The following is a 23,480-nucleotide window of genomic DNA, read 5'->3' as shown; positions in this document are numbered from 1 at the left end:
ACACACCATAGTGTAACTGTGCGGGTGGTTTTAGTACTCCTTGTTTTCCTCTATCAAAATTTTGCTCCTGGGTAAAAATACCAGCAAGCAATTATCCTGTTGGTTTTTTTTTCTTTTCATTATTTCAATTCTTTTTTTTTTTTTTTTTTTTGTAAGGCTTGTTTGTTCCATCATGTGCAATATCATTTCTAACCACTGGATGGCACCAGTCTTATGAAAAGACACAGTAACAAGGCCTGTAAAATAGTGTAAACCTTAAAATCACCATCTTCATTTTGCCTGGCTAGTGCATATGCCAATTAAGATATGCAAATATGACTATAAGAACTGTACTGTGAAAATAATTGGGCTTAGTAACAGATCCTTTTAGAAAGTAGCCCAAGAACACATACAGTGATGTACATTTAGCATACATTTTAAATGGCTTCTTGGTGTAAAAGATGTTTTTAATACTGAACTATATTTTTAAAAATAATTTTAATTGTTGGGCTGGAGTAAACATAATGAAATATTACAAAGGGTTGCCCAAGATGAGTGATTATGTGTAAGTAATTCTTAAAGCACATTTACCCATAAATACAGTACAATCAATGCTGTTAAGCGCCGTTAAAATTTTCTGTCACAAAAGAAATATAAATAATAAATTTTTATTGGCTTAAGTTGAGACCGTGAACGTGTAACGTTCTGACTTAATGACCGCACTACTGACTCTTATAGTGAGAATACAATAAATGAATAAATTGACGAAGCCTGTGTGCAGAGAGAAGTTTCTAGAACAGCGTGTGACGCAACTGCGTGTTATCGCAGACTTGAAATGAAAGCCGGTTTAATTTCAGTGCCATTTGCATCAGGATCAGGCGGATTTCACCGCGGTCAAGTTTAATTTGCGCCCATTAAAGACGTGATTCATGTCGAAACATTTGCGGAATGCAAATTGCAGTTTTCCTCTCCCCTCCGTTCCTTTCTCTGGACCCCCATCCGCCGTTGCGCGCGCCTGTATGTGCCCTCGCGCGCTCCAGGTGCTGATTAAGTAGTTGCTAAGCAACAGGTTTATCCACAGAAGTTGGCGATGAATAGAGGCCGTGCGCAGAGTTATTGTGCTTGTACAACCCCTCCACGGCAGCTTGGCTGGGGTGTTGGGGGGGTGGGGGGGGTCCTCGTGTGTCGGCTGCCTATGAATCGGCGGTGACAAACACTCGAGCAGATGTTCAGGTGCTCCAAAAAGTAAACAATGCAAACTGCTAACCCGACGCACAGAAAACACTTTCCCTCACAGCCGGCCTGTCTCTCCTAATTAACTTTCATAATAGTCATGCCAGATGGTTGTTTAGGTATGAATTTCTGAATAACACGTTCACGCCAGAGCAGAACAATACATGTGAAGTGTTTGTTTTTTTTGTTTTTTTTTTTTGTTTTTTTAAAAAAAATCTTTTTTTCTCTCGCTTTCTTTACATGCTTTCTGCAACAGTTTGCCACGTTCTGTACTGTCTCTTGACCCGCGTGCCTCCTGTAACAATGTGCTGTTTATTTAAAAAGGCATCTTTTAAAGGCAATGGTTTGCAGAGCAGGACGCCTTCAATTTTTTAACCCCTTGGGAGCTCGGCCTTCCCTGGAGGTGCTGCTCGCATGGACAAGATCAGCCGGACCTTGCAGTCCGTGGGTGGTGTTGTCTGACAGTTCCTGTCTCCCTCTGTTGATCCCTTTATTTATAACTATTTGTGCAGCACAGGGTTGCGGTGGTCTGGAGCCTATCCAGAAGCATCAGGTGTGAGGCAGGATACACCCTGGTTGGCACACTGGTCCACCACAGGGTAGTTATACATTCACACACTAAGGATCACAAGTCCATCGAAACACATCTTTGGATTGTGGGAGGAAACCAGAGGACCCGCACAAAGCCCCTGCAAACACGAGGAGAATATTTACCTTTATTTAGCAGACACTTTTCACCTAAGTAACTTCCAATGAACTCTATGTAGTGTTATCAGCCCACACCCCTTATTCACCACAGTGACTTACACTGCTAGATACACTACTTACACTGGGTCCCACTCTATACATCAGTGGAACACCCACACACTGTGAGTGAACCTGAACAACATGTCTTTGGACTGTGGGAGGAAACCAGAGCAAACCCACACAGACAGAACATACAAACTCCACACACAGAGGAGGGATCAAACCCCCATCCTCTTGCGCTACTAAGGCACCGTGAGGCAGCAGCGCTACTCACTGTGCCACCATCCCACCCACAAAACAACATGCAAACTACTCACAAAGTCCTGATGCTCAGTTTGACCTCACTGTGACAGGTCGCTGCCACCTTCGCTGGAGGATATGTGTGTTTCAGCCCTGCGTGTCAAAAGGGGGATTTGCCCCCACAGTCTCCTGTACGCTGAGCGTGCGTGTCTGCTCAGCCTATTCGATTTTGTACCGAAAAATTCTCCTTGTTTTCCGACTTTCCAAGACCATTCTGTTTACCCTAAAGTCCAGTCCCGTGATCTGTCAGAAAACACACAGTCCCGGGGGTCAATTCATGCTTTTCACGCGCAGCACTTTCACAGGGTCTCCTTTAGGTTTTTAGATCGGCTGCCAAAGATTGCTGCATTCAAACTCCTCCACTTGCTGGGGTAATTATTTCACTGTTATTGTTTGGGAATTCTTGGTAAAAATGAGAGTGAGTGTTTGAGTACACTTGATGGAAACTACTTTTGTTTCATAATGCATTCGGCTACATTTGCTTTTATTTATTTAGCAGACATTTTTCTCCAAAGCGACTTCCAATGAACTCTATGTAGTGTCATCGGCCCACACACCTTATTCATCAAGGTGACTTACGCTGCTAGATACGCTACTTACACTGGGTCACTCATCCATACATCAGAGGAACACACACTCTCTCTGTCTCTGTCACTCGCACACTATGGGTGAACCTGAACAGCATGTCTTTGGAGTGTGGGAGAAAACCAGAGCACCCAATACACTACTTACAGTGGGTCACTCATCCATACATCAAGTTAATAAGTCGGATGAGGAAATGAGGTTCCATCTCACAGCTCTTCTACAGCAGGTCCCAGAGATGTAGGACACCTGTGTGTCGCTCTGCTTTCCCTCTTCTGTCAAGTTCGTCCCATGCAGGTGTTTGCCTGGTTGCTGGAGTGTACTCAAACTTTTGACTGGTGCTGTACTGTGACTGCAAACTGAGAAGTGAAGGATCCCAGTGGAAAAATGCTGTTTACCTCGAGCATCTCCAGGGCCCAAAATAAATTCATACATGGTTTGATGTGACGGAACACACACACTTGGAGGAGAGCTACTCCCCTGTGGACCACAGCAGAGCTCAGTTCAGTGGCAACAGCCAAATAATTTGTTTTGTACTGGATTCTTACATGCAGTCATTTTTGTGATGCTTTATTGGGGGGCAGTAAGTGGTGTAGGGGTTAGATTCTTCACCTCCAGCAAATTGTCATTGAAACCTTTAGGTTCAAATCTCATCTGCTGCTGTGGTCCCCTGGAGGAAGGTGCTCAGACTCTTAATTGAAGCGGTAAAAATTGTCCTGCTGAAATGTAATAATGATGCCAAAACCCCTCCCGAGAAGACATGTGACATCTTCAGTCACACCTGTTGCTGGACCCCCTCCTCCAAGCACCTCTCTCTGGTTCTGCATCTCATGCTCTACACAAGCAGCATCCTTCTCCGGCATGAACGCACTCGTCGCTCAGGTGAAAAGTGAGTTTTTCGTAAATGAGGTGTGTGTGCGCGCGAGTGTGTGAGTGAGTGTGTCCCCGAGAGCAAAGCCTACAGATTATGTAACAGATTTCCAGGCACATTTTTTTTTAAACTTATAATAAGTCCCCCAGGGCTGCTACCCGGTAGATGCCTCACTGAGAGCGAGAGTGTGTGTGTGTGTGTGTGTGTGTGTGCGCGTGTTGGTCACAAGGAGCACTGGATTCGCCTAATGATGCAGGCGAGATCCTTTCCAACAGGACAGTCAGCAATACGCGACGGTCCTCCGCTAATGAAGTCCCTTTGCGCTTGCACCCTCCTGACCACGCTCAGATGGGGCGGGTAACAGACACATTTAATAGGACAAAAAAAAAAACAAAAAGAATTTGAAAGGAGCGACATGCTGGATCCGCCCAGCAACAGGAAAATGAGCAGCCGTCGCGAGGAGTTCTGAACCGGTACCGAGCTTCTCCGGTTCACTTGAGTTCCGTCCGTTTCTTGCCCATGAGTCTAGGGCCTCCTCTCACCCCCTGGGGGGGGGCACCGTACGCCGAGTAGAGCAGAGGCCTAATGAGTACGGCGACCCCTGGGGTGGGGTGGGGCCTGCGCACAATTTTAAAGGAGATGCTGCGTTCGGAGGGACTCGAACCCACGTCAGGGGCTACGCACTGTAGCGGATGACCAGGGTTAAGCGCAGCAGATGGTTTGTGGCGCGCGTGCCTGGGGCCGGCTCCCTGGTGGGCGTCACCATATGGCGGCGATACGGAGCACGTGGCGCCATCTCATCGGCAAAGTTTTCGCGGCGCCGCTTCTGCGTCAGTGTCTCTTTAAATTAAGGCTTCTCTTTTTTTAAATACACCTAATTACCACCAGAGAGAGTAAGAAATCTATTCTTATTCCTTCTTATTTCTTGTGCTCGTTGTCATTAATAGCATTGAACTAAAACATCACTCAGCTTATACAACATAGAATGCTAGGAAGGAAGCCCCGTTACTCTGCTAAACCCCGGCGTAGCTCATTACATCATCCTGCAATCAAAGGTCCCGGGTTCGAATCCCACCTCCTGCTGTCCTCCCCTTGATCGTTGTACTTACCCTGAACCGACGCAGTAAAAATCACCCTGCTGTATAAATGGGTGAGTCATCGTGAGAGCAGACAAACAAATTCATTGTTAATTCACAAACCCACCATTGTAAGTTGCCTTGGAGAAAGTGTCAATTAAACGAATAAATAAATAATAACGAGATGCAAAAACTGATATTTAAGTTTCGGCCTTTGGAAGCGTGCAACTGTTAGATGTAGAGAATCGTTCAACGCGCAGATATTAACGACTGAACCACCTATAGTTAAAAGTGCAGTTGTGAAAGTTATACTTTACACCCCCACTGTTCAAAATCATTTCCATATTCTGCGGCATTGTTGTCGGTTATTGTCTTTTGTGTACAAACGGTATTTATAGAATAAGTGAGCAGCGGTCGGAATGCACGGCAACGAACATTAACATGCAGAGCGAGAGAAGTGTCACGCAGCAAACGGCGCTCCGTGTTTATTAAACAGCCCGAAACATTGTTACCCTGAGCGTTTCCTAATATACCCCACAAATCTCATGAGCGTTGGGACAAATGATGATGCCATATGTAATAATTATCATTTAATGGGACCCGGAGGGACCTGAAGAATGCGGTTTCCCACGGGCTGCCCCTGGGTGACGGGCCCATATGACGAAGCGTCGGTGCACATTTACATTCCTGAGTGGAGTTCTTTACACAGTGTGGGTGTGGTCTCACTTTTGATGATATTCATAAATACCGTCATTGTTCTGACCATCTGATCATGATCTCCGTTTGGATCGCCGGTTTCTGAAGGACAGAAAGGCTGTGTCTCCCCTCATAATGGATAAGGTTTTGAAATCATCAGTGATATTGAAATCCTACATTTCGGGACAAAGAGTTAGTTGTGTCCTTTACTCTCTCTCATCTATGTTTTGATGTCGTCTCAGTCTGTAAATTCTCCTAGTTCACATGTGTTGTATTTGGTTTGTCTGGAATATAATATTACGTGTTATATGTTACAGGGAGAACATCGGAGCAGTGGGTAGCACTGGTGCCTCACACCTCCTGGGCTGTGGGTTCGGAGACGGGGTCAAACTGAGAGCAAGCTGACAATGTAGTAGTTAGCGCCGCTGCCTTGGGATCCAAAGGTTGTAGGTTCAAATCCCACCTATTGCTGCGGTACCCCTGAGCGAAGTACTTACCCTGAACTGCTCTGGTAAAATCACACAGCCATATAAATAAATGTAGGTTGTTTCACAGCGTTAGTTTCTTTGAGAAAAGCATCAGCTAAATAAATGGATGGAAACCAGCCTGTGCTTTAGGAGTGCTCTGGTTTCCTCCCACAGTCCAAAGACCTGTGTTTCAGATGAACTGGTGACTCTAAGCTGCCCTTGGTGCGTTTGTGTGTGATTACCCTGTGATGGACTAGCTTTCCATTCAACATGCACCCTACCACATGTACTAGGCTTCCAGGATAGACTCTGGACCACCGTGACCCCGCGTCGAACGAGTGGTTATTAACGATGGATGGGTGTCTAACCCAAAGCTGTGTTTGCATTTCATACTAACAGACACAGACAGCTTTGGGCTGGATATGGACAATTATTCCTCTTACAAAGAACCCACTCCGAGAAAATGTAATGAAATATGTACCACGATATTTCAGGGTGTTTCCTCAGCCTGCCGCAAATGATGGTGTAATTACCCTCGTCCAGAAAGCCTTCCGTCCCAGATTTCAACACAAACTGTGCTGTGTGTTTGTTACAGATGGAAGGAAAGTGCAGCGCGCGCACCGTTTAGCTTCGAGCTGTTTCTGGGAAGTGGTTCCCCGCACGCCGTCCCTGGAGTATCCCGCCCGGGGGGTCGAGAACCTGCGAATCGCACCGCCGTTCAGCAGCCTTCCCAACCCTACCGCTCACCTCGAAATCGCTGCCTCGCGGTGGGAGAGGAGCTGCGTTCCCATCCCATTTCCGGAAACTTCTACAACATTATCGCATGTATATAAAAAACAAGATCGCGACCTGAACCGTGCGTAATCACTTTTTATTTTATGGAAAACCTGATCACAGATACACAGGTACACAAGCTCAGAGTTACTTTACTGTACAGGTCACATGGCTCTGCTTTATAATGATCACATTCAAAGGAACATGCATTATGAAAAACTTTCACCGACTGCTCTCTCACAGCTCCACTTACATCAGTCACATATGTGCGTCCACAGTGCGGTACGGTACAGTACGGTAGAGTACAGTGAGAAGGAATCAACAGAAAGCTGCAGTAGCAGTTAGGTCGTCTCAACGCTGCTTCGCCTTTGTGCTTCGGCCGCTTCTGCCGGATGAGGGGCGAGGTGAAAAGCCAAGGGTCCGAGCGCCCGAGCCGCCTGTTGCTCGAAGCCACGTGCCGGTCGATCTCGGCCGGGAGCTGGAAGTTAAAGTCTAAGCGCGCGTGACGGAAAGAAACCGCGACGCGGGCAGCAAGCGCACAATACTGAAATATCTCTTCTTTTTTCTTTTTTTTTGCTCATAAATGGAGGGTCACTGGGGGGGTCACAGCGAAGAAAAGCACGAGATGGGAACGAATAGTGTTTCGCCGACGAGGGGAAAGGGGACCTTTTGCGGTTCCCGGGTGCCCCGTTCGCTCACTTGACGAAGTGGAGGGCCTCGCACTGGACCACGGAGCCCCGGGTGCCGTCCAGGCTGGTGAGCAGGCGGTAGCCGCCCCTGAGCGCCAGCATGACGATCTCGAGCTTCAGGCAGTCCAGCTTGCACAGGAAGGTGCTGTCCTCCTTGAGCACGAGCCGGGAGCCCATCTCCGACTTGATGAAGTGGCGGAACTGGATGACGTTGGAGGAGACCTCGAACTCCTCGGGGAAGCTGTCCAGGCGGCTCTTGGAGACCTGCACCAGGCGGCCCTTGACCGCCTCGATGAAGGCCGGGTCGCTGCAGTACACCTTGAGGCCTTGGGAGCGCTCGTGGCTGTCGGTGACCTCGAGGAAGGCGGGCTCCTGCCGGGCGGCCTGCCGCTGCTCCCACTCGGCCGCGGCGTCCGCCAGGTCCTCCAGCCGGTAGAACTCGGCCTCGCGCCGCAGCAGCCCCGCCTCCTTGAAGTCCTCCGGCAGCAGAAGCTCCCCGAGCCGCAGGAAGTTGAGGACGTGCCGGAAGATGGGGCCGTCGCGGTCGATGAAGGCGTTGCCCAAGGCGTCCACGTGCTGGACGGGCCTCTTCCCGCTGGCCACCTCCTCCAGCAGGGAGCCCGGGTGCCGGGCCAGGGTCTGCCTCTGGGTGGCGTACAGGTAGCCCCCGACGTTGAGGGTGACGGTGCCCGACGACGGCTTCTTGAAGCTCTTGCTGGGCTGCAGCAGGTCCGGGTTGATCTCCCTCAGCTCGCTGTCCATCCTGCGGAGGGTCCAGTCCATGCCAGCGCCGGCGCGCAGCTTCCCCGCGGTGTGTGGCGTGAGCGTGAGCGTGTGCGAGAGCCCGAGCAGCGCTGGCATGGAGAGCGAGCGGCAGAGACTGCCGAAGGAGCGGAGCCTGTTTGCCGCCGCCCCGGCGGAGGAGGTGGGGCGGGGCGGGCCCGCCGAGGGGGCGGGGAGACGAGCAGCTCGCCTGCCCTCCATTCAGGGGGCGCGATTTAATCAGCCCCTCGGCTCGGCGCTCGGGCAATTAGCGCCAGCGCCTCTGATGAAAAGGGCCCTCAGCTGGACCGCGGCACGTGCCGCGACAGCGCGGGGAGGAATCTCGGGGAACGGCGCTGAGCCCCCCCGCCGACACCCCCCTTCCCCAAGGGCTGCGCGTCTTTATAAATGCGGCCGCCGCGTTTCCCCTCCCGGCGCGCGACGCATTTCCAGCGTGGGATCCGAAGCAAGACCGGTCTTTGTTGACGGTCCTCTTTCCGCCGGATACCGCGGCACAAAAACAAATGCGGTGTCGCACGGCTCCTTCTGGAAGCAGGACTGGCCTAGTTAAGAACGCTGGGTGCGGGAGCGCACTCGCACCCTTTGTGTTGTCCTATATTTATACGCCGGGGAGCCGGCGTGTAATTGGTGCTCAGACGCCCCAGTGCCGGTGATGCCCCGGAGGTGGGGGTGGGAGGGCACCCTTCTGCCACAACACCACGGCACCTCGGGGCAGGACGCAACAAATATAGCCCCCCCGTGACTGACTGATGGAGGGACGGTGACACGGGGGCCTCGCCTTGCCGTCGCTCGGGAAACGGGCTCTGCGGCGACAGGGAAACGGACCCGCGAAGTAATTAGAAACTAACGAGCTGACATGTGAGGGACGGCGGCTCCCCGAGGGCGGCCTCTCGTGACGCGCCGCCGTCACGATTCACACCGGGGACCGCGGTCCTCACGAAGCTCGGGGTCCGGAACGCACGCGCACACGCACACACAAAACGCGTTGACGGGAACGCGATGCGAAAGCTCTTGCGGGGTCCCTTTGTCGAATGTGACACGACGCATCGCGGGAGCGCGATATGAGTGACGGCTCGTCGGGGGAACCGCGCCCGTCAGCTCGAGTCCGCGGTCTCGCCGGGGACGGAAACACGCGCGTCATTTTCGCCCGACATTTTCCCGAACCGCAGCTTATCTGTTGCTGACATTTCCGTAAGATTTCCTGCCGTTTTCGGGACGTGTTCTTCTCTCTGGTGTTTTCGCACTCTTTCCCGGGGCAGCAGGGGGCGGAGTTGTTAGAGACGCCGCCTTGCAATCAGTGCACCCGGGTTTGAATCCCTGCTCCTGCTATACTGCTCCAGATCAAGGCACTTACCCTGCACTGACGGAGTAAAAACGACCCGTCTCTATAGGCGGGTAAATCGGTGTATCTTGGTGTGTAAAGCTATGTTGGAAAAACTGATAAATGTGCTTCATCACCATGTACTGCGTCTCTTGCTTCATGGGTGTGAGCAGAACACCTGATTTCTTTCTTTCTGTCGTTCATTCCCACAAAAAGGTTCCTGCAGAAACGCGGAGGTGAGGAGTTTGTGAATAAACGCCGGGAACGTGTCCGACGGCGACGTCGGGCTCCGGCCGCGTTCCGCCTCTCGTTTTGGGATCACGCGTGTAAAAAGCACGTTACGGCTTCCAAGCAGCCTTTCACACTCCGAAGGGCAGCTACCATCCAAGATTCGGGGCCTAGACACACTCGAAAGCCGCCCCTCCCCCCCCACGGAGATATTCCCCGACGAAATAGTCGTCGGTCTTTTTGCTGCTCCTTGGTGTCAGATGTCTTTGATGCCTCAGAAAACGTGTTTAATATTTAATTGTGCCGCACCGTTGGGGGAGGGGGGGGTGACTGGGGGTCTTCCAGTCCGAGCGGAGCGTGTCCTTCGGTTTCCGTCAGCGTCGGAGCGGGATCGCGGACCCCGGCAGGTACTCTCCTTCCAGGACGGACGCCGTCGTTTCAGGGATCCGAACGCGGCAGCGGCTCTCGGCCGCACCTCCCTTCTCGAAAGCGGCTCCGCGCCAGAGGTTCGAAGGCAGCTCGAGCGGGAGGAGGCTGAGCGAGACGGAGCGAGGCGGAGGGGCACGGAAGAGGCCTCGTGCCTCCTGGAGGAATCCGAGCGAACGGAGCTGCGGGGGGCCCCGGGGACGCGAGCCCCCCTCCGGCCCGGCGGGGGCGGCCGCGCGCGGCAACCGCTCGGAGGAGGGAGGCTAATCTTCGGAGAGCGGCCTCTGGGCGCTGCGAAGGCCGAGCTGGCGGAGGCGCGAGAGGGGGCGGCCAGCTGACCCCTCCGAAACCACCCACACCAGCTTTGGCAGCCCCGCGCAACCGAGCCCCGGTCGCCGCCCCCCCCCCACCTCCCTCCTGGCAATTTTGGCAGCGCCATTGTTTTAATATTCTTATGGAAATATTATCGCTCTTACATAACCTAAGGCACCGAAGGCCCATTGACGAGAGAGCCTCGCGCTCGCAAGAAAACGGTCCAAACTGTTTCCGTAGAACTGAAGCCAGAGCGACGATCGCTCATCAGGCAGGGTCGCTCGCCGGCCTCGACCCCGGCTTTTGGCTCCCGGCTAATTGCGAGGCAAGTGGATGCTCGAGCGGAGCCGGGCAGCGTCCGAATCCCCGCGTGGGCGTGTTTGTGGAGTTATTACAACAACGGCCGCGGCACTCATCTTGTAATAATTGCAGATAATTGTGTCCATTATGAAAAGCGTGATTATGGATTGTTTGGGAGGGGGCGCCGAGTCGCCGTAACCGAGCGCCTCTGTCGGGGGTGACGCGGCCCAGCCCGCGCGCCTCGGAGAAGAGCGCAGCGTGCGATTCGGGCCTCGTGCAGGAGAGAGCGTTGAAGATGGTGAGAAGGTGGTGTTTTTTCCCCAAAGGTAACTGCGGACGGAACGCCGCGCTGATCGACTCCACCGCTGATTGGGCGAACCGCTGTAGCAGTTGGTGGCGCCGGACCAAAGGGGAGTAAAGTGCCAGGTGAATCACGCATCCGCAAGCGCCCGGCTCCGTGGGAAACTTCGCCGTTTTTCGAGTGCTCTTTCCGAAAGCTCGAACCGCCAGCGTTCGGCGGATCTCCGCTAATTGAGCCGCGTTCGCTCGGGTCAAACTCGAACGATTGACCGCAGAGGAGGTCGAATCCCGCAGAACGGTTGTACGGAGCGCACGTTCGTTCGAGCGCGTCGCCGTCGGGTCCGGCGCGAGTCTGTGATTTGTGTCGTCGTGGCAGTCCCGCGACCTGCCATGGGACCTGCGGTCCAGCGCACCCATCTGAGATCTGCGGTCTGCTGGTGGCCGTAAGGGGTTAAAAAGGAACGACCCGCTGGTGCTGAACAGTCCGCTCATCTTCGGTCATCCTGCTCCCTGCGCACAATTACCATTTAGTCTTTTTTGACATTTTGACACAAAGGAGAGTAAAAGGATTCGCCTCCCTGCCAGCGTTTTAACGGGCTTCGCAACGAGAACGTGCAATTACTGTCTGTGGTTCCGCTCCAGATGCCTTAACCGTGCTGTGCTCATGCGGTGACCCCCCCCTCCAAACAGCTTCCACGTAGGCTTTCCTCGTGCACCTGCCTTGCCGGTGGCCAGATGCAATGGCGTCCTGCAGAAACGACAAGACGCCTGGGCCCCCGGGGCCATTTGTACCATTTCGTTCCGATTTGACGGGGAGCGTAAGGCGTCGCTCTGCCTGTGTTCCGTATGACGCAGTCAACGTGTTTGAGGAGGCGGCAGAATACGGCGAAGGGTGTTTACAACGGCGTGTACACACTTGCGTCGATCATCTTCACTACTGTCTCACACACCACTTCAATGCTACAGGTATCTCACACACTACCTACTCAGGGTATAGAACTCACAGCCACCCAGTACACGTTTTGTGACTAGATATCGAAAGCCTGAAAACAAACTCAATCCTGTGATATTAACAATGGAAACATCCGAAGAATGATATGGAGAACGTTTGCACGCTGACTTGTGTAACAGAAGCAAACGGTGATGTTGGAATGATTTGTATGAGTTTCATTCAAAACGTACAGAACTTCACTGCTGACACCTAGCGGCCAACTTTGGTACTTGGGATGATGGCGATTCAGCCAGCCGCGATAGGACAATGCGGGCAGTACCCGGGTTACGAACTTCCGACTTACGTACAACCCGTAGTTACAAACCAACCCCCCCCCGTTTAAAGAAAAAAAAATTACTAGGAAGGTGATCGGCAACCGTGGATAAAGTTTTATGCAGCTACTCATGCGATGTACATTGGTTCACATGGTGGAAAGAAACTAACTGTACTTAAGAATCACATCTGCATCTAAGTGTCTATTTCTACTAGTGTAATGTACACATTGTATTCTCTATTAGATGTACATCACTTTGGAGAAAAGCGTCTGCTAAAAGAACAAATGTAAACGTAAAGCCCACTACAGTAAAAGTTCGAGTTACACAGAATGGTTCGTAATAAGAAACGGGCGCTACTTCTGCCACCTGCATCGAAACATTGCGCGTCCACAGAGGTACGTCGGCTCATGGGCGCGTGACCCTCAATTAAGGCAAAAACTTTGTTCTTTTCGGTTGGACTGTCATGCCCTCGACCCGGCCCTGAACGTCCGCACCCGCCCGAAATCAGAGCAGCGGGGCATAAAGGAGCCGCACTTGCACACCCTGGTTTTGGAATCTCGTTTGAGAAACCCATCTCTCCAGAGCTTTCGAGTGAACCTGCGACAACCTACCCATCCTTCCGAGTCCCTCTTTCTCCTCATTCCCGCTCCTGATGCCCACGGCTCCCGACACTTGCACCGTCTCCTCGACTACGACATCAGATTCTCGCCAAGACCAACGCTTGCGCATCAGCCGACCCACGCCTGTCCCCAACCACGAATCTCACTTGCTCCCTTGTGTACCGTCAATAAAAATGCTGCGATTGGGTTGACACACACACACCTCAGTCTCCTGCCCGCTAAGTATGACACAGACCACGTTGTTAACAGTCTCATGTCACTGTATTTGTCTTTAGTTTTTTTGTTTTTACTCTCATGACCATGGCCCCAAAGCATAAATGTGATGGAAGTGATGGTGATGCATCAAAGAAAAATGATCATGACTAAAACGCAAGTGGAAATAGAAAAGCGATCGAAAAAAGGTGAAACGTCAAGGAACACTGGAAAAGCGAACATTAAAGTTTTTTTTTTTATCCCTACACACATTCCCTCTCCACCACCTTCTATTATAAATACTATAGTTACATTTATTATTACATTGTACTATTACTGTATTGTTATATTAAAGACACTTTAGTGTATCCAGAAGTTTGTTACTAAGACAACCATTTTGACTGACATCAGATACGAATCGTACCTAAATGTTCGGACTTGCGCACAAATCCGATTTAGGAACAGAACTCGTTCGTAATACAGGGCCTGCCTGTACAGGCCTCTTCACTTTTAATCTGCTGACCTAATTTACATTTGCTTTTTACCTCAGTGTGTTGGACTACCTTTAATTAAATACAAAGCAACTGAACTCCAAGACAGACCAAGAGTAACATCTGTAAAGTCCAATTCAAAGCTTCCTTGAGAACATCCTTGATGAATTCAAGTTTGCACTTTGACTTATTCAGTGGTTTATTATACTTATTAAACACTTTTACTTATTCAGTGGTTTATTTCAAATTTTACAGCTCAAAAAATAATCCAAACAATTTCCGGGAAGGGACACTGGACCTGTTGCAACAGATATTGAGCAGAACCAGCGTTTTGCAAATAATCCTGGTTTGGGCAAAGTGTCCTTGCACAATAAAGGTGTACATACACACCATCTTTCTCAAACATTGTCTACTGTCATTGCCGAAGGTGTCCTGTGCCTGGTTGGATGTGGGGGAAGGCTGGCCAAAATATTCAATCATTTGACATGTTTAAAACAATTCTTCCACTCCAAACAAAGAGCAAATAAGTAGTCCAGGACTTGATCTTGGGTCAGTACTGATGAGAAGCAGCAGACAGCAGAGAAGAGAAGAGAAACTGCATCCAGATACATCACTGAAACCAGGAGGAAAAGATTAAATGTTAGGAGGACAAATGTTTAGTTTTCAACCCAAGGGCTCATTTCTTCTTTCTGAATGAATAATAAAAAAAGCTAAATGATGCCATGTTCACTGGATGCCATCACTATGACAGCTTCACTGTACTTTTAAAGTCCCTTCATTTTACCATGTCCTAGGGAGTTCTTCACAAAGTGCCGACTGAAAAGACTTGAACACCTCAGCAACAGTATTCGAAGACTCCAGAATTAGCGAAATGGTTACGGCAAAGAGGAAGCTGCCTCCAAAAGACTGCAGAACCTTAATATTATTCATATTTATAAACTTCATCACTGCTTTTCTCCTACATTACTTACATTGTTTGGTTTGCTTCACACTGACATAATTCATTCAACAAGGTCATTCTTACTAGACCAATTTAGGCAAGTAGCTTGACCAAGGTACTACAGAGGGAATAGGATTCAAACCCAGTTCCTGAAAGCAAGTTGATAGCTCTAACCACTCCACTACTAAAAAAAAAAAAAAAAAAAAAAAAAAATTAAAAAAAGGGAATCAACATGTTAAGATTTACCCCATAATACTTTAAAATTAACTGCTAACTTTAGCCAATCACATCTCAAATTTCCCCATAAATACAGTCCACACCTAAATTGAAAAAAAGCACATAAAGGTAAGACAGGTAAAGCACAGAGGTTCTCGGTTCTGGCTCCGCTGTGGTGGAACCACCTCCCCCTCTCACTGGGAACTGCTGAATCTTTGTCCACATTTAAGAAGGGTCTTAAAACTCACCTCTTCCAGACTCACTTCACCCATGATCTCTTAAGTTCATGCAAGGTATAAGTGTTCATGCACTAAAACTTAAAGATCATTCCCAGAGCAATCCTTTACACAGCTACTCCTGCAATGTAATGTAAATATTTACAAGTATCTCTGAAAACAAAAACTACTAAGAAGGTGATTAGGAATCGTCAATATTCTGGTAAAGTTTTATGTAGCTATTTGTGCCATGAACATCGGTGCATATGGTGAAAGAAAAACTAACTACTTAATCACACATCAGCAACTGTCCTTCTCCTAATGTACATCTCATAGAAAATGAAATTTGTGCATTACATCACTTTGAAGAAATATCTAATGGAAAAATTCACTTTCAGTGTATGGCTGAGGACAAGACACAGTTTCCTCAGGTAAAATCTAACTCATAGCAGTAAGGCAAGACATCAAATCTTTTTTTCCTTCAACTTACACATTTCTCAATCTCCAAACCATCTTTGAAGAAGATCATATAGGGGGTGGTACCATCTTCACGGTAATCCAGCAGACCCACCATGCCCTCAGGGTTCATGGACTCCCCTGTGAAGAACTAACAAGAAAGAAAGACATCAGTGAAGGCTGTCACCTTCTCACTTATTGGACAGGCTTACAGCCTGTGTTTGGCATGCTCAGACAAAGCTTAATTTCACAGGCCTAAACCTCCAAAGGTGTCCTAAGAATGTCATCATGGCATGCCACAATACAATCTTAGATGGGATCTCTCCTCTTACCTGGTAGTTATTTATGTTTGCAATGATCTTTTTGATCTCCTCCTGTGCACCAGTCATGAAGGCCTTTACTCTGTCTGGGTTGGTTTCTTCCAACTTTGCTTTGACTCTGCGTGGGGGGAAAAAAAAAACTCCCTCGTCAAAAGCACAACTGGACAGAGTTCCCATTTTCACCAAACTGTACAAAGGAACTAGAGGAAATTATACTATACTACTACTTTGGGACTAACTGTTCATGTATGCAAGGTCAGGAGGGGAGAAGGGAGGGGGAAAAAAAAAAAAAAAAAAAAAACTATCCATCTTGTTAAGACTTCTTGTAGTAACTAAGAACCTAGAATAGGAGCCAGCTGGGAAATCCTGCCATATGTACTTCTACAGCAAGCATGTTATCCCATTTTCAATCTGTATCGCTATGGGCAGAGCAGACAGAAAGCGCTGGGATGTTGCTTTAGCATCCTTATCAATAAGACCCGAATAGCCAGACATATAGCTTCAGGCTGTCAATGGATGCAGGAGTGTGGGAGAGACAGTAAGGATCACTCACAACTTCATGTAATCTTTGATGTATGTCTTGTAGCTGTTTTTTGTGAACGATGTCTCCTGCAGCTTGTGGTTCAGAACAATGTCCACGCCGCTGACCGTGGCGGAATCAAAGCCCTCATCAAGGACCTCTGCAGAGGCGTTGGCGCCAAGCAAGGAGTCGTCAATGCTTTCTGACCTGCTGACCATCTGGGACAGGAGGACGGTATACAGATATGTGATCATCATTCAGTAACAAAAAACTTTTTAAACCAAAAAGAGAAGACATGACAGAATGAAGCTAATGTAGCGTTTAGCAGTAACATTTTCTACATTTACTCATTTAACTGAAAACACAAAATACAATGTTAGTTACCTACAATAATTTACTCATTTATACAACCATGAAATTCTTACAGTAACTTTACAGTAAGCACCTTTCTCAAGAGCACTACAGGAGAAAGTAATATATCCACCTGCCACCTTTTGGGTTCAAAAGTTGAGGCTTAAAACTACTGTCCCATCTGCTACCCTTTAAAACACTAATTTAAAAAGATTTAAAATAATTTCATACTTTTAAACACTAACCCAAATGTTAAAAGTAACTTTAGGCAAAATCCCTAGGACTTATGATCACAATGATCTGCATTCCAAAATCTTCCCAAGGCCATTCACATGTGAATTTAAAAGTGAAACAAATAATCAACATACCTTTCCCTCGACTTCGAGCAACACTCCGGTCGGAGATACCTTAATGTCGTAGATGTCCGAGAACATCTCATCTCCTAGGAGGAAAGGATAAGGAACAGTAAGAACCCACGCCTTTTCCCCTTACGTTGTGCGCATGCACCAGAACACACTCAGAATCAAGTTACGGCGCATGCGCGAATCAAACACTAGTATTTCCCAGATCTACTGGAACGGAGCTACGGCACCGGGTAAGAGAGTGTTCCCCCAACAGTGACTGCAGCCGGAGTGGGACGTGGGGACACAGCGACCCCCCCCCCCCCTTCTTTTAATTATTTTTTAATTAAATAAACCTCGTAAAGGAGTGAGGGTAACGGGTGGAACCATCATGTCTAACTTCGATTGCAAATTACCACCATCGACAAGCCACGAGAGACAAGTAAGTCGACGAAAACCGAAGAGCGAATATTTAGTGACGTGAAAAAGTCAACCGTATTATAAGTATGTAAAAGACAAATCAATTCACCTCCACGTCAACATTTTAAAGAAAATTAAACACGACAAATCCCAATTACATCCGGGTAAGAGGCGGAAGGCCTATCGCCTCCCCCCCAGGACGAAATGAACACCTCAAAGTACTTAACACTCAGGCAGTTTGTGAAACAAAAATAGTGATGGTATTGGATCGAAGACGACAGCACGAGAAAGCGGACACTGACACTCACCGGAGATTAAGTCCTTGTAGATGATCATTTTGTTGGATTGTGTCGAGAAGTTGACACTAAGATGGCTCCTAGGCCCCCCCCCAACCCTCTCAGCGGACTCCGTGGAAAAAGGACTGATTTCGCCAGTAACTACGCTTAGATACCGGTGACGTGTTGACGTCTTACGCTGAAATACGTGCTGCGCACTGACGTCACGGCATGCTGACGCCCTCTTGCGGACGAAGGAATGAATGAACGAACGCGAACTTTAACGTTTACCAGGGAAAGACGGCACTCTTGAATTAGGAGGTCACTTTCCCAGCAGTCTGTTTTTCATTCACACACACACATACAGACAGACAGGTAGGCAGAGAGATGTATCTAAGGACTGCTTTAGAATCTCATAAATAACTTTGGACAACCTAACAATTGAATTCAAGAATTGTCCTGCAATGGACTGACATCTTGTCCAGGGTCCCCCTATAGAATGCATGCTGATTATTCTTATGTGTTTGGCAAGATGACATTTCCCACTTTATTTCGAACTGCTGTTTTCACTTCACTGCTGTTTCTAAATAGCTGAGGAAGTTCGATCTGTATTTATGCCGTGCTGATGATGCACCCAAGTAGGATGGGAGTGTGGGACCACCTGGTTTCAATCCGTTTCCGCTGTCGACAGTTCGCGTCTGGTGTTCAGGAGTGTTTGATGATCAATAAGACGACGAGGAACATTGCACTGGAACGGAATAGAAGTTTGTGGAAGTGAAACATAACGACCAAAAATAAAATGTTAACATAGCTCAAAAATGTTTAATAGGTATCAGATTTTTATACAGCCACAGCTGTGAAAAATGGTGGGGGTTTCTTTTTTAACAAAGCTTTTATTGATTGTTGCCTTGCCGTAAGTCTATGAAGGGGGGTGTGGGGTTCCGCTCTCTGGCGGGTCTGGGGTTCGAGTCCCGCTTGGGGTGCCAGCCTTCCGCCCTGTGTTGCCAGATTAGGCTCCAGCTTGCCGCGACCCCGCTTGGGACAAGCGGTTTCACACTGTGTGTTAGTCCATTACTTGTTTATAGTTTTTGGAAGTTCTGAACAAAACAATTTACTTAAAGACTTTTTGATTGTGGGATTGTTTATGATTGTGTTCCTGAGATGAGGCATCATAAGATAATCAGCATCATAATTCAGGGGGGGCAGCGGAGTGGTTAGAGCTGCAGTCTTTGACTGCAAAGGTCATAGGTTCAAGTTTCACTCTCAGCTGTAATACCTTTGTGCCCTAAATTCCTCCAGTAAAAAAAAAAAAAAAAACAACAAAAAGCTGTATCTGGCTTTATAAATGGGTAACTAATAAGTATTTTCACATTGTAAAGTCACTCTGGAGAAAAGCATCAGCTAAATGAAGTATGTTTTTAATGAATTCTGGAAGATTCTATCACCTTTTTGGAACTTCACAGGTAGTGCTGCATGACCACTTCCACTAAACACTGTATCCTTTTGCCTTTTTGCTCTATTTGTGCTTATTTATAAACTTTTTCAAATGATTTATCTTTCACATTCTTATGATTTCCTTTCCGTGACGTGATCTGAAGTTCAGTCTTGTCCTTTCTGAAGACGTGATGTTTGATTTTTTTGTCTTCTGTCTTTTTTACAGTGTACTGGTTCTGTCTCTTCACCATTGTGACCTTCAGCTCTGACCTTATCTTCTCCGGGGGAGCTGCCCTGCTCACCACGATAACATCGCTGTCCTCACTGTCCTGAAATAAATAGATGGGAGACAAATGTCTCAACAGTGTCAAATGTCTTTCAGTCAAAGCAGATCCACGTCTATGGAGTTTTATCTTTAATTGTTTGTTCCTGTCAGCCAACTCCTGTCCAAATAACAACAGTGTGTCACAGGCAACCTTCGCACTTTCCTGAGTCAAAGGACCCTACCTCTTCTTCAGAGAATTTATGCTGTTTATCATCTTGGTCAGGTGAGGAAAAAGGTACATTCTTCTCTGGGCTAAGTCCTATTGGACTGGAGCCCAGGCCAGAGACAGGAGCCTTGGGATTACAGTGAATGCAGTGAGTGACAGAATGAGAGCAATTTTTAAACCATCTTCATTGTTACAATGGTAAAACAAACCAGCAGGAAGATGTTTTGTTAAATGTAATTTTTCTTAATTCACGTTCCCCAGTAGGAGTGACTGATTCACAAACCTCTGTTGGTGGGTGGAAGGGGTAGAAACGGGCAGTGTCTCAGATGGAGTACCTGAACACTGAATGGGATCAGTAACAGGAGGTTGGTTACCTACCTTATCTTCGATGGGCAATGTTTCTGTGTAACAGACATACCGGGCTTTTGTTTTAGACTAATTCACATAGGTTTCCTTCCACTACAGTAGAATACCCAGGAAGGATGGAAAATCACTGGTACCTGGACCACCAAAGGTTTATTTTTGTCCCCCTCTTCATAGTGGATTTTTTTTGTTTTCCTCTCCTCAGCTGCCAGCTGGCTCATACTAATAGCTGCAAGCTACTTGCTGCTTTTCTGTACTGAATCTTTGCATCATATTTGGAATTATATCCTGAACTTAGTTCAGCACTCTGTGTTAACTTGGTGAGAAGAGCACTCTTAGAATAAACTGAACTGAATTCAGCTAAATTGAGCTGAATTTAATGAAATGAAATTGAACTGAACTGGAATGAGTTGAACTAAATTGAATTAAATTATTGTAATAACCTGTGTTACTGTTTTGGGGGGAAATCTGTCTAGTATAAATAGTTGCATTGTGGGGAAAAATGTGACGTGGGTGTGCAACCACTGGGGGCACTTCTGGGGAAAATGATGGGGTGACTGTCTACGGGTGTGTTAAGGGAGAAAGAGGAGAGAGCCTGGGGGTGCCAAGGGGGTAGGGAAGACTGGCCTGATGGGCAGGTCCTGGAAGAAATGGGGTCTTTGGACTGAGAGTGTTATTTCCCTGTGTACTGGTGTTCTAATAAAACATTAGATGAATGCTGCTTCTGCATCCTTTTTTGCCGCATCCAAACCCATGGTAAAGCGAGTGGCCGCATCTGTGACGTATTCTACATGGCTCGCATCACAGTGGAACCAGGAAGACTCAGAATCAATGTAGACCTGACACGGAATTCACAGCGGAGAGAGAGCACACTGCTGGTTCAGGAGGTTAAGCGCTCAGTCTGAGGTCCAGCCATACTGCTGAGGTTCTTCATGATGAAAACGCAAAGGGCCGCACAAGTGACAGTGTGTACTTACTGAAAAGGCCTTGAGTGGCTTCTTCTCCTTACGTTCCTTTTTTTCCTCCTTTAGTTTCGTATTTTTCTCATTTTTAGCGGCTACGTCTTTGGACTGGGCACGCAAACGCTCCCGCTCCTGCGCCACCCGGATGCGGTAAGGCTCCTTCGAAGGGTGCTCGTAGATGAAATCCAACGTGGAGAAGTTGAAAAAATACTTCTTCCCTGTCCTGTCCAGGCTATAACAAGAAAGAAAGGAGGGTGTTGTTCTTGATCCCGGAACCCAAAAGGAAAGCACACTGAACGTAAGATTATAGTACATACAGTATAACCAATATAGCAGGTTAAGAATGTATAGCAGAGTTCAGCTCGTTACAGTAATAACACACACAAGAGCCCATGAGAAGTGTGTGTGCGCGCAAGAAACACTTGTCCAAACGTAGAGTCACAGCTTGACCCGCTGTCTTACAGTCAAAAGACTCGGGTTTGAATTCATGCTCCTGCTGCACGGTGGCACAGCTCAGCCCCGCTCAATCTGTGTGGAGTTTGTATGTGTCTGCGTGGGTTTCTTCCGGGTACTCTGGTTTCCTCCCACACGCCAAAGACATGCTGTTCAGGTTCCCCCATAGTGTGTGAGTGACAGAGAGAGTGTGTGTGTTCCACTGATGTACAGATGAGTGATCCAGTGTAAGTAGTGTATCTAGCAGTGTAAGTCACCTTGGTGAATAAGGTGTGTGGGCTAGTAACACTGCATAGTACCCCTAGTAAGTTGCTTTGGACAAAAGCGTCTGCTAAATGAATAAATGTAAATATAATGTAATGCTGTCTCACAGTGCCTGGGTGGTGTGAGAGGGCGTGGGTTCGATCCCCACTCAGTTTGCGTGAAGCTTGGATGTTCTCCCGTTGTCTGTGTAGGTTTTCTCCTGGTGCTCTGGTTTCCTCCCACACTCCAAAGACATGCTGTTCAGGTTCACCCATAATATGTGAGTGACAGAGAGAGTGTGTTCCACTGATGTGTGGATGAGTGACTCATTGTAAGTAGTGTATCTAGCAGTGTAAGTCACCGCGGTAAATAAGGTGTGTGGGCTGGTAAGACTACATAGAGTTCATTGGAAGTCGCTTTGGAGAAAAGCTTCTGCTAAGTAAATTAAAAAAAATGTAATGTAATGTAAATGCTGCAGTACCCCTGAGCAAAGCATTAGCCCCGAATTGATGCTGTACAAATCACCTAGCTGCACAGATGGGTAAATCACTGTAAGTGGCTTTGGGAAGCGGTGTCAACTAAATGAAGAAATGTAAGGGGCAGCGGATGGAGGGATTGCTGACCAGAGCTTCCACTCAGCGGACAGAGGCTTCCGGATGCCCTCCTGTGCCAACCACATGAGATCTGGCTCCTCGATGGGGTTGATGCCAATGTCTCGGGCGAACTGTCGGATCTCTGAGGGAAGGAAAAAAATGGAAACGTTAAACATTGGATAATTACGAAATTTGAGAGCTGCTCCTAATTATTTGGACTCATCTTTTAATGTAAAGTGTCAGTCAGGCGTAAATAAATAAATTTCTAAATATCCAATACTTTTTTGGTTTTTTATTGTTGTTATCAGAAAAATATATATTTAAGGTAGAAGTAATAACTGGGACACTATAAAAGGGCTGGACTGATTATGCTGTTCACAGTACTGCGTTTTTACTCTAATACCTCTGGCAGAAATAATGGGCTCCGCACCAATTTCCTCCTCCAGAAAATGATGTCCGCTCGGGAGGAAATTTTCCAACAGGGCTGAGCATAAGAATTAGTTAGTACATTTACTAGCTAATAACACTTAACAACTTACTAGAACACCAGGTTATCAAGTGCACAAAGGTCAACAACCAAACCAAACAAGTAACACTCTCCGCCTACTGTCCTCTTTTCCATATCTGGTGGATGTCGAGGAAATGAGATTTTAAACTGTCTTCATTTCCCCATGACAAGCTCTGTACAAATGCAATAGATTTTCATGTGTAAAAAAATGGCTAAGTGGGATTCCTGCTCAGCTTAGTTGCGCTCAAAGGAAGAGCGATCAAAATTTTTCTTCCAGCCGGCGTTCAGGTCACGTGTGCGTTCGCGAAGGGACTCCGGCGCCCCCTACCGGCGAGTTTCTGCGCTCACGAGCAACACTTGCGACTGTTGTATAACGTAAAAAACCTTGAAATCCCACCACTGCTGATGTAAAAACAGGCCGCGGTAAACTGCAGAAAAAGAGAAAAAGATTCATCTCACCCTTTTTCAGCAACTCCTCGCTGTACGGAAAAGACATTTCGGACAGGGAAATGAGGTGTCTGTGGGGGGTCCACACAAGATGTTCAGCTTCGGAAAAGCTTGCTTGCCTTATATACAGTTTATGGTGTTTAGCTTTGTTGTCATGGTAACAGCCACTGTGACGTCATTGTGTTTACCTTCAGTGACGTTTCGACAACCGCAGTTCGGGACTTTGAAAGGTAAAAGACTAGATGGGTGATGTAGAGTGAAGCACAGGGAGTTCACCTC

General features: G+C 47.8%; 3 protein-coding genes and 2 non-coding genes across 5 annotated transcripts; all 5 read right to left on the bottom strand.

The window, feature by feature from the left end:
• Nucleotides 1-6,815: 6,815 nt before the first annotated feature.
• Nucleotides 6,816-8,286, bottom strand: LOC108928452 (BTB/POZ domain-containing protein KCTD4-like). Its single transcript, XM_029256990.1, has one exon. The coding sequence runs from the start codon at nucleotides 8,273-8,275 to the stop codon at nucleotides 7,421-7,423; it is 855 nt and encodes a 284-aa protein (XP_029112823.1). The 5' UTR covers nucleotides 8,276-8,286; the 3' UTR covers nucleotides 6,816-7,420.
• A 5,586-nt stretch (nucleotides 8,287-13,872) lies between these two features.
• LOC108927764 (translationally-controlled tumor protein homolog) lies at nucleotides 13,873-17,866 on the bottom strand. Its single transcript, XM_018741300.2, has 6 exons — nucleotides 17,741-17,866; nucleotides 17,040-17,113; nucleotides 16,354-16,538; nucleotides 15,813-15,918; nucleotides 15,515-15,631; nucleotides 13,873-14,266 (listed from the first exon to the last, which is right to left on the bottom strand). Exons 1-6 carry the CDS (start codon nucleotides 17,766-17,768, stop codon nucleotides 14,264-14,266), a joined length of 513 nt encoding a protein of 170 aa, XP_018596816.1. The 5' UTR covers nucleotides 17,769-17,866; the 3' UTR covers nucleotides 13,873-14,263.
• Nucleotides 15,706-15,775, bottom strand: LOC114912075 (small nucleolar RNA SNORD58). Its single transcript, XR_003798065.1, has one exon. It is a non-coding gene; the product is annotated as a small nucleolar RNA SNORD58 (small nucleolar RNA).
• On the bottom strand, nucleotides 16,191-16,322 carry LOC114912076 (small nucleolar RNA SNORA31). Its single transcript, XR_003798066.1, has one exon. It is a non-coding gene; the product is annotated as a small nucleolar RNA SNORA31 (small nucleolar RNA).
• A 1,367-nt stretch (nucleotides 17,867-19,233) lies between the features above and the next one.
• Nucleotides 19,234-23,250, bottom strand: LOC108928463 (centrosomal protein of 164 kDa-like). The gene is made up of 5 exons (XM_018742400.2): nucleotides 23,214-23,250; nucleotides 22,277-22,388; nucleotides 20,973-21,189; nucleotides 19,649-19,759; nucleotides 19,234-19,470 (listed from the first exon to the last, which is right to left on the bottom strand). The coding sequence occupies exons 1-5, from the start codon at nucleotides 23,248-23,250 to the stop codon at nucleotides 19,234-19,236; spliced, it is 714 nt and encodes a 237-aa protein (XP_018597916.1).
• Nucleotides 23,251-23,480: the final 230 nt, after the last annotated feature.

This window comes from Scleropages formosus, chromosome 12 (assembly GCF_900964775.1).
Source record: "Scleropages formosus chromosome 12, fSclFor1.1, whole genome shotgun sequence".
In the NCBI taxonomy this organism is placed as follows: Eukaryota; Metazoa; Chordata; class Actinopteri; order Osteoglossiformes; family Osteoglossidae; genus Scleropages; species Scleropages formosus.
Note: the sequence above shows the minus strand (reverse complement) of the source record. Positions and strands in the feature narration are given on the sequence as shown.

Bases quoted from the DNA above. Each gene is read 5' to 3' on its own strand.
- LOC108928452 (XM_029256990.1), bottom strand. From the start codon at position 8,275: ATGCCAGCGCTGCTCGGGCTCTCGCACACGCTCACGCTCACGCCACAC.
- LOC108927764 (XM_018741300.2), bottom strand. From the start codon at position 17,768: ATGATCATCTACAAGGACTTAATCTCCG. The intron at 16,539-17,039 runs GTATGTTGATTA...CTCCTGTCCCAG, and splicing joins TGCTCGAAGTCGAGGGAAAG to ATGGTCAGCAGGTCAGAAAG. The intron at 15,919-16,353 runs GTGAGTGATCCT...CCCCCCACGCAG, and splicing joins ATCAAAGATTACATGAAGTT to AGTCAAAGCAAAGTTGGAAG.
- LOC108928463 (XM_018742400.2), bottom strand. From the start codon at position 23,250: ATGTCTTTTCCGTACAGCGAGGAGTTGCTGAAAAAGG. The intron at 22,389-23,213 runs GTGAGATGAATC...TCCTTCCCTCAG, and splicing joins CGAGGAGTTGCTGAAAAAGG to AGATCCGACAGTTCGCCCGA. The intron at 21,190-22,276 runs GTCAGCAATCCC...TTCTTGTTATAG, and splicing joins TCCGCTGAGTGGAAGCTCTG to CCTGGACAGGACAGGGAAGA.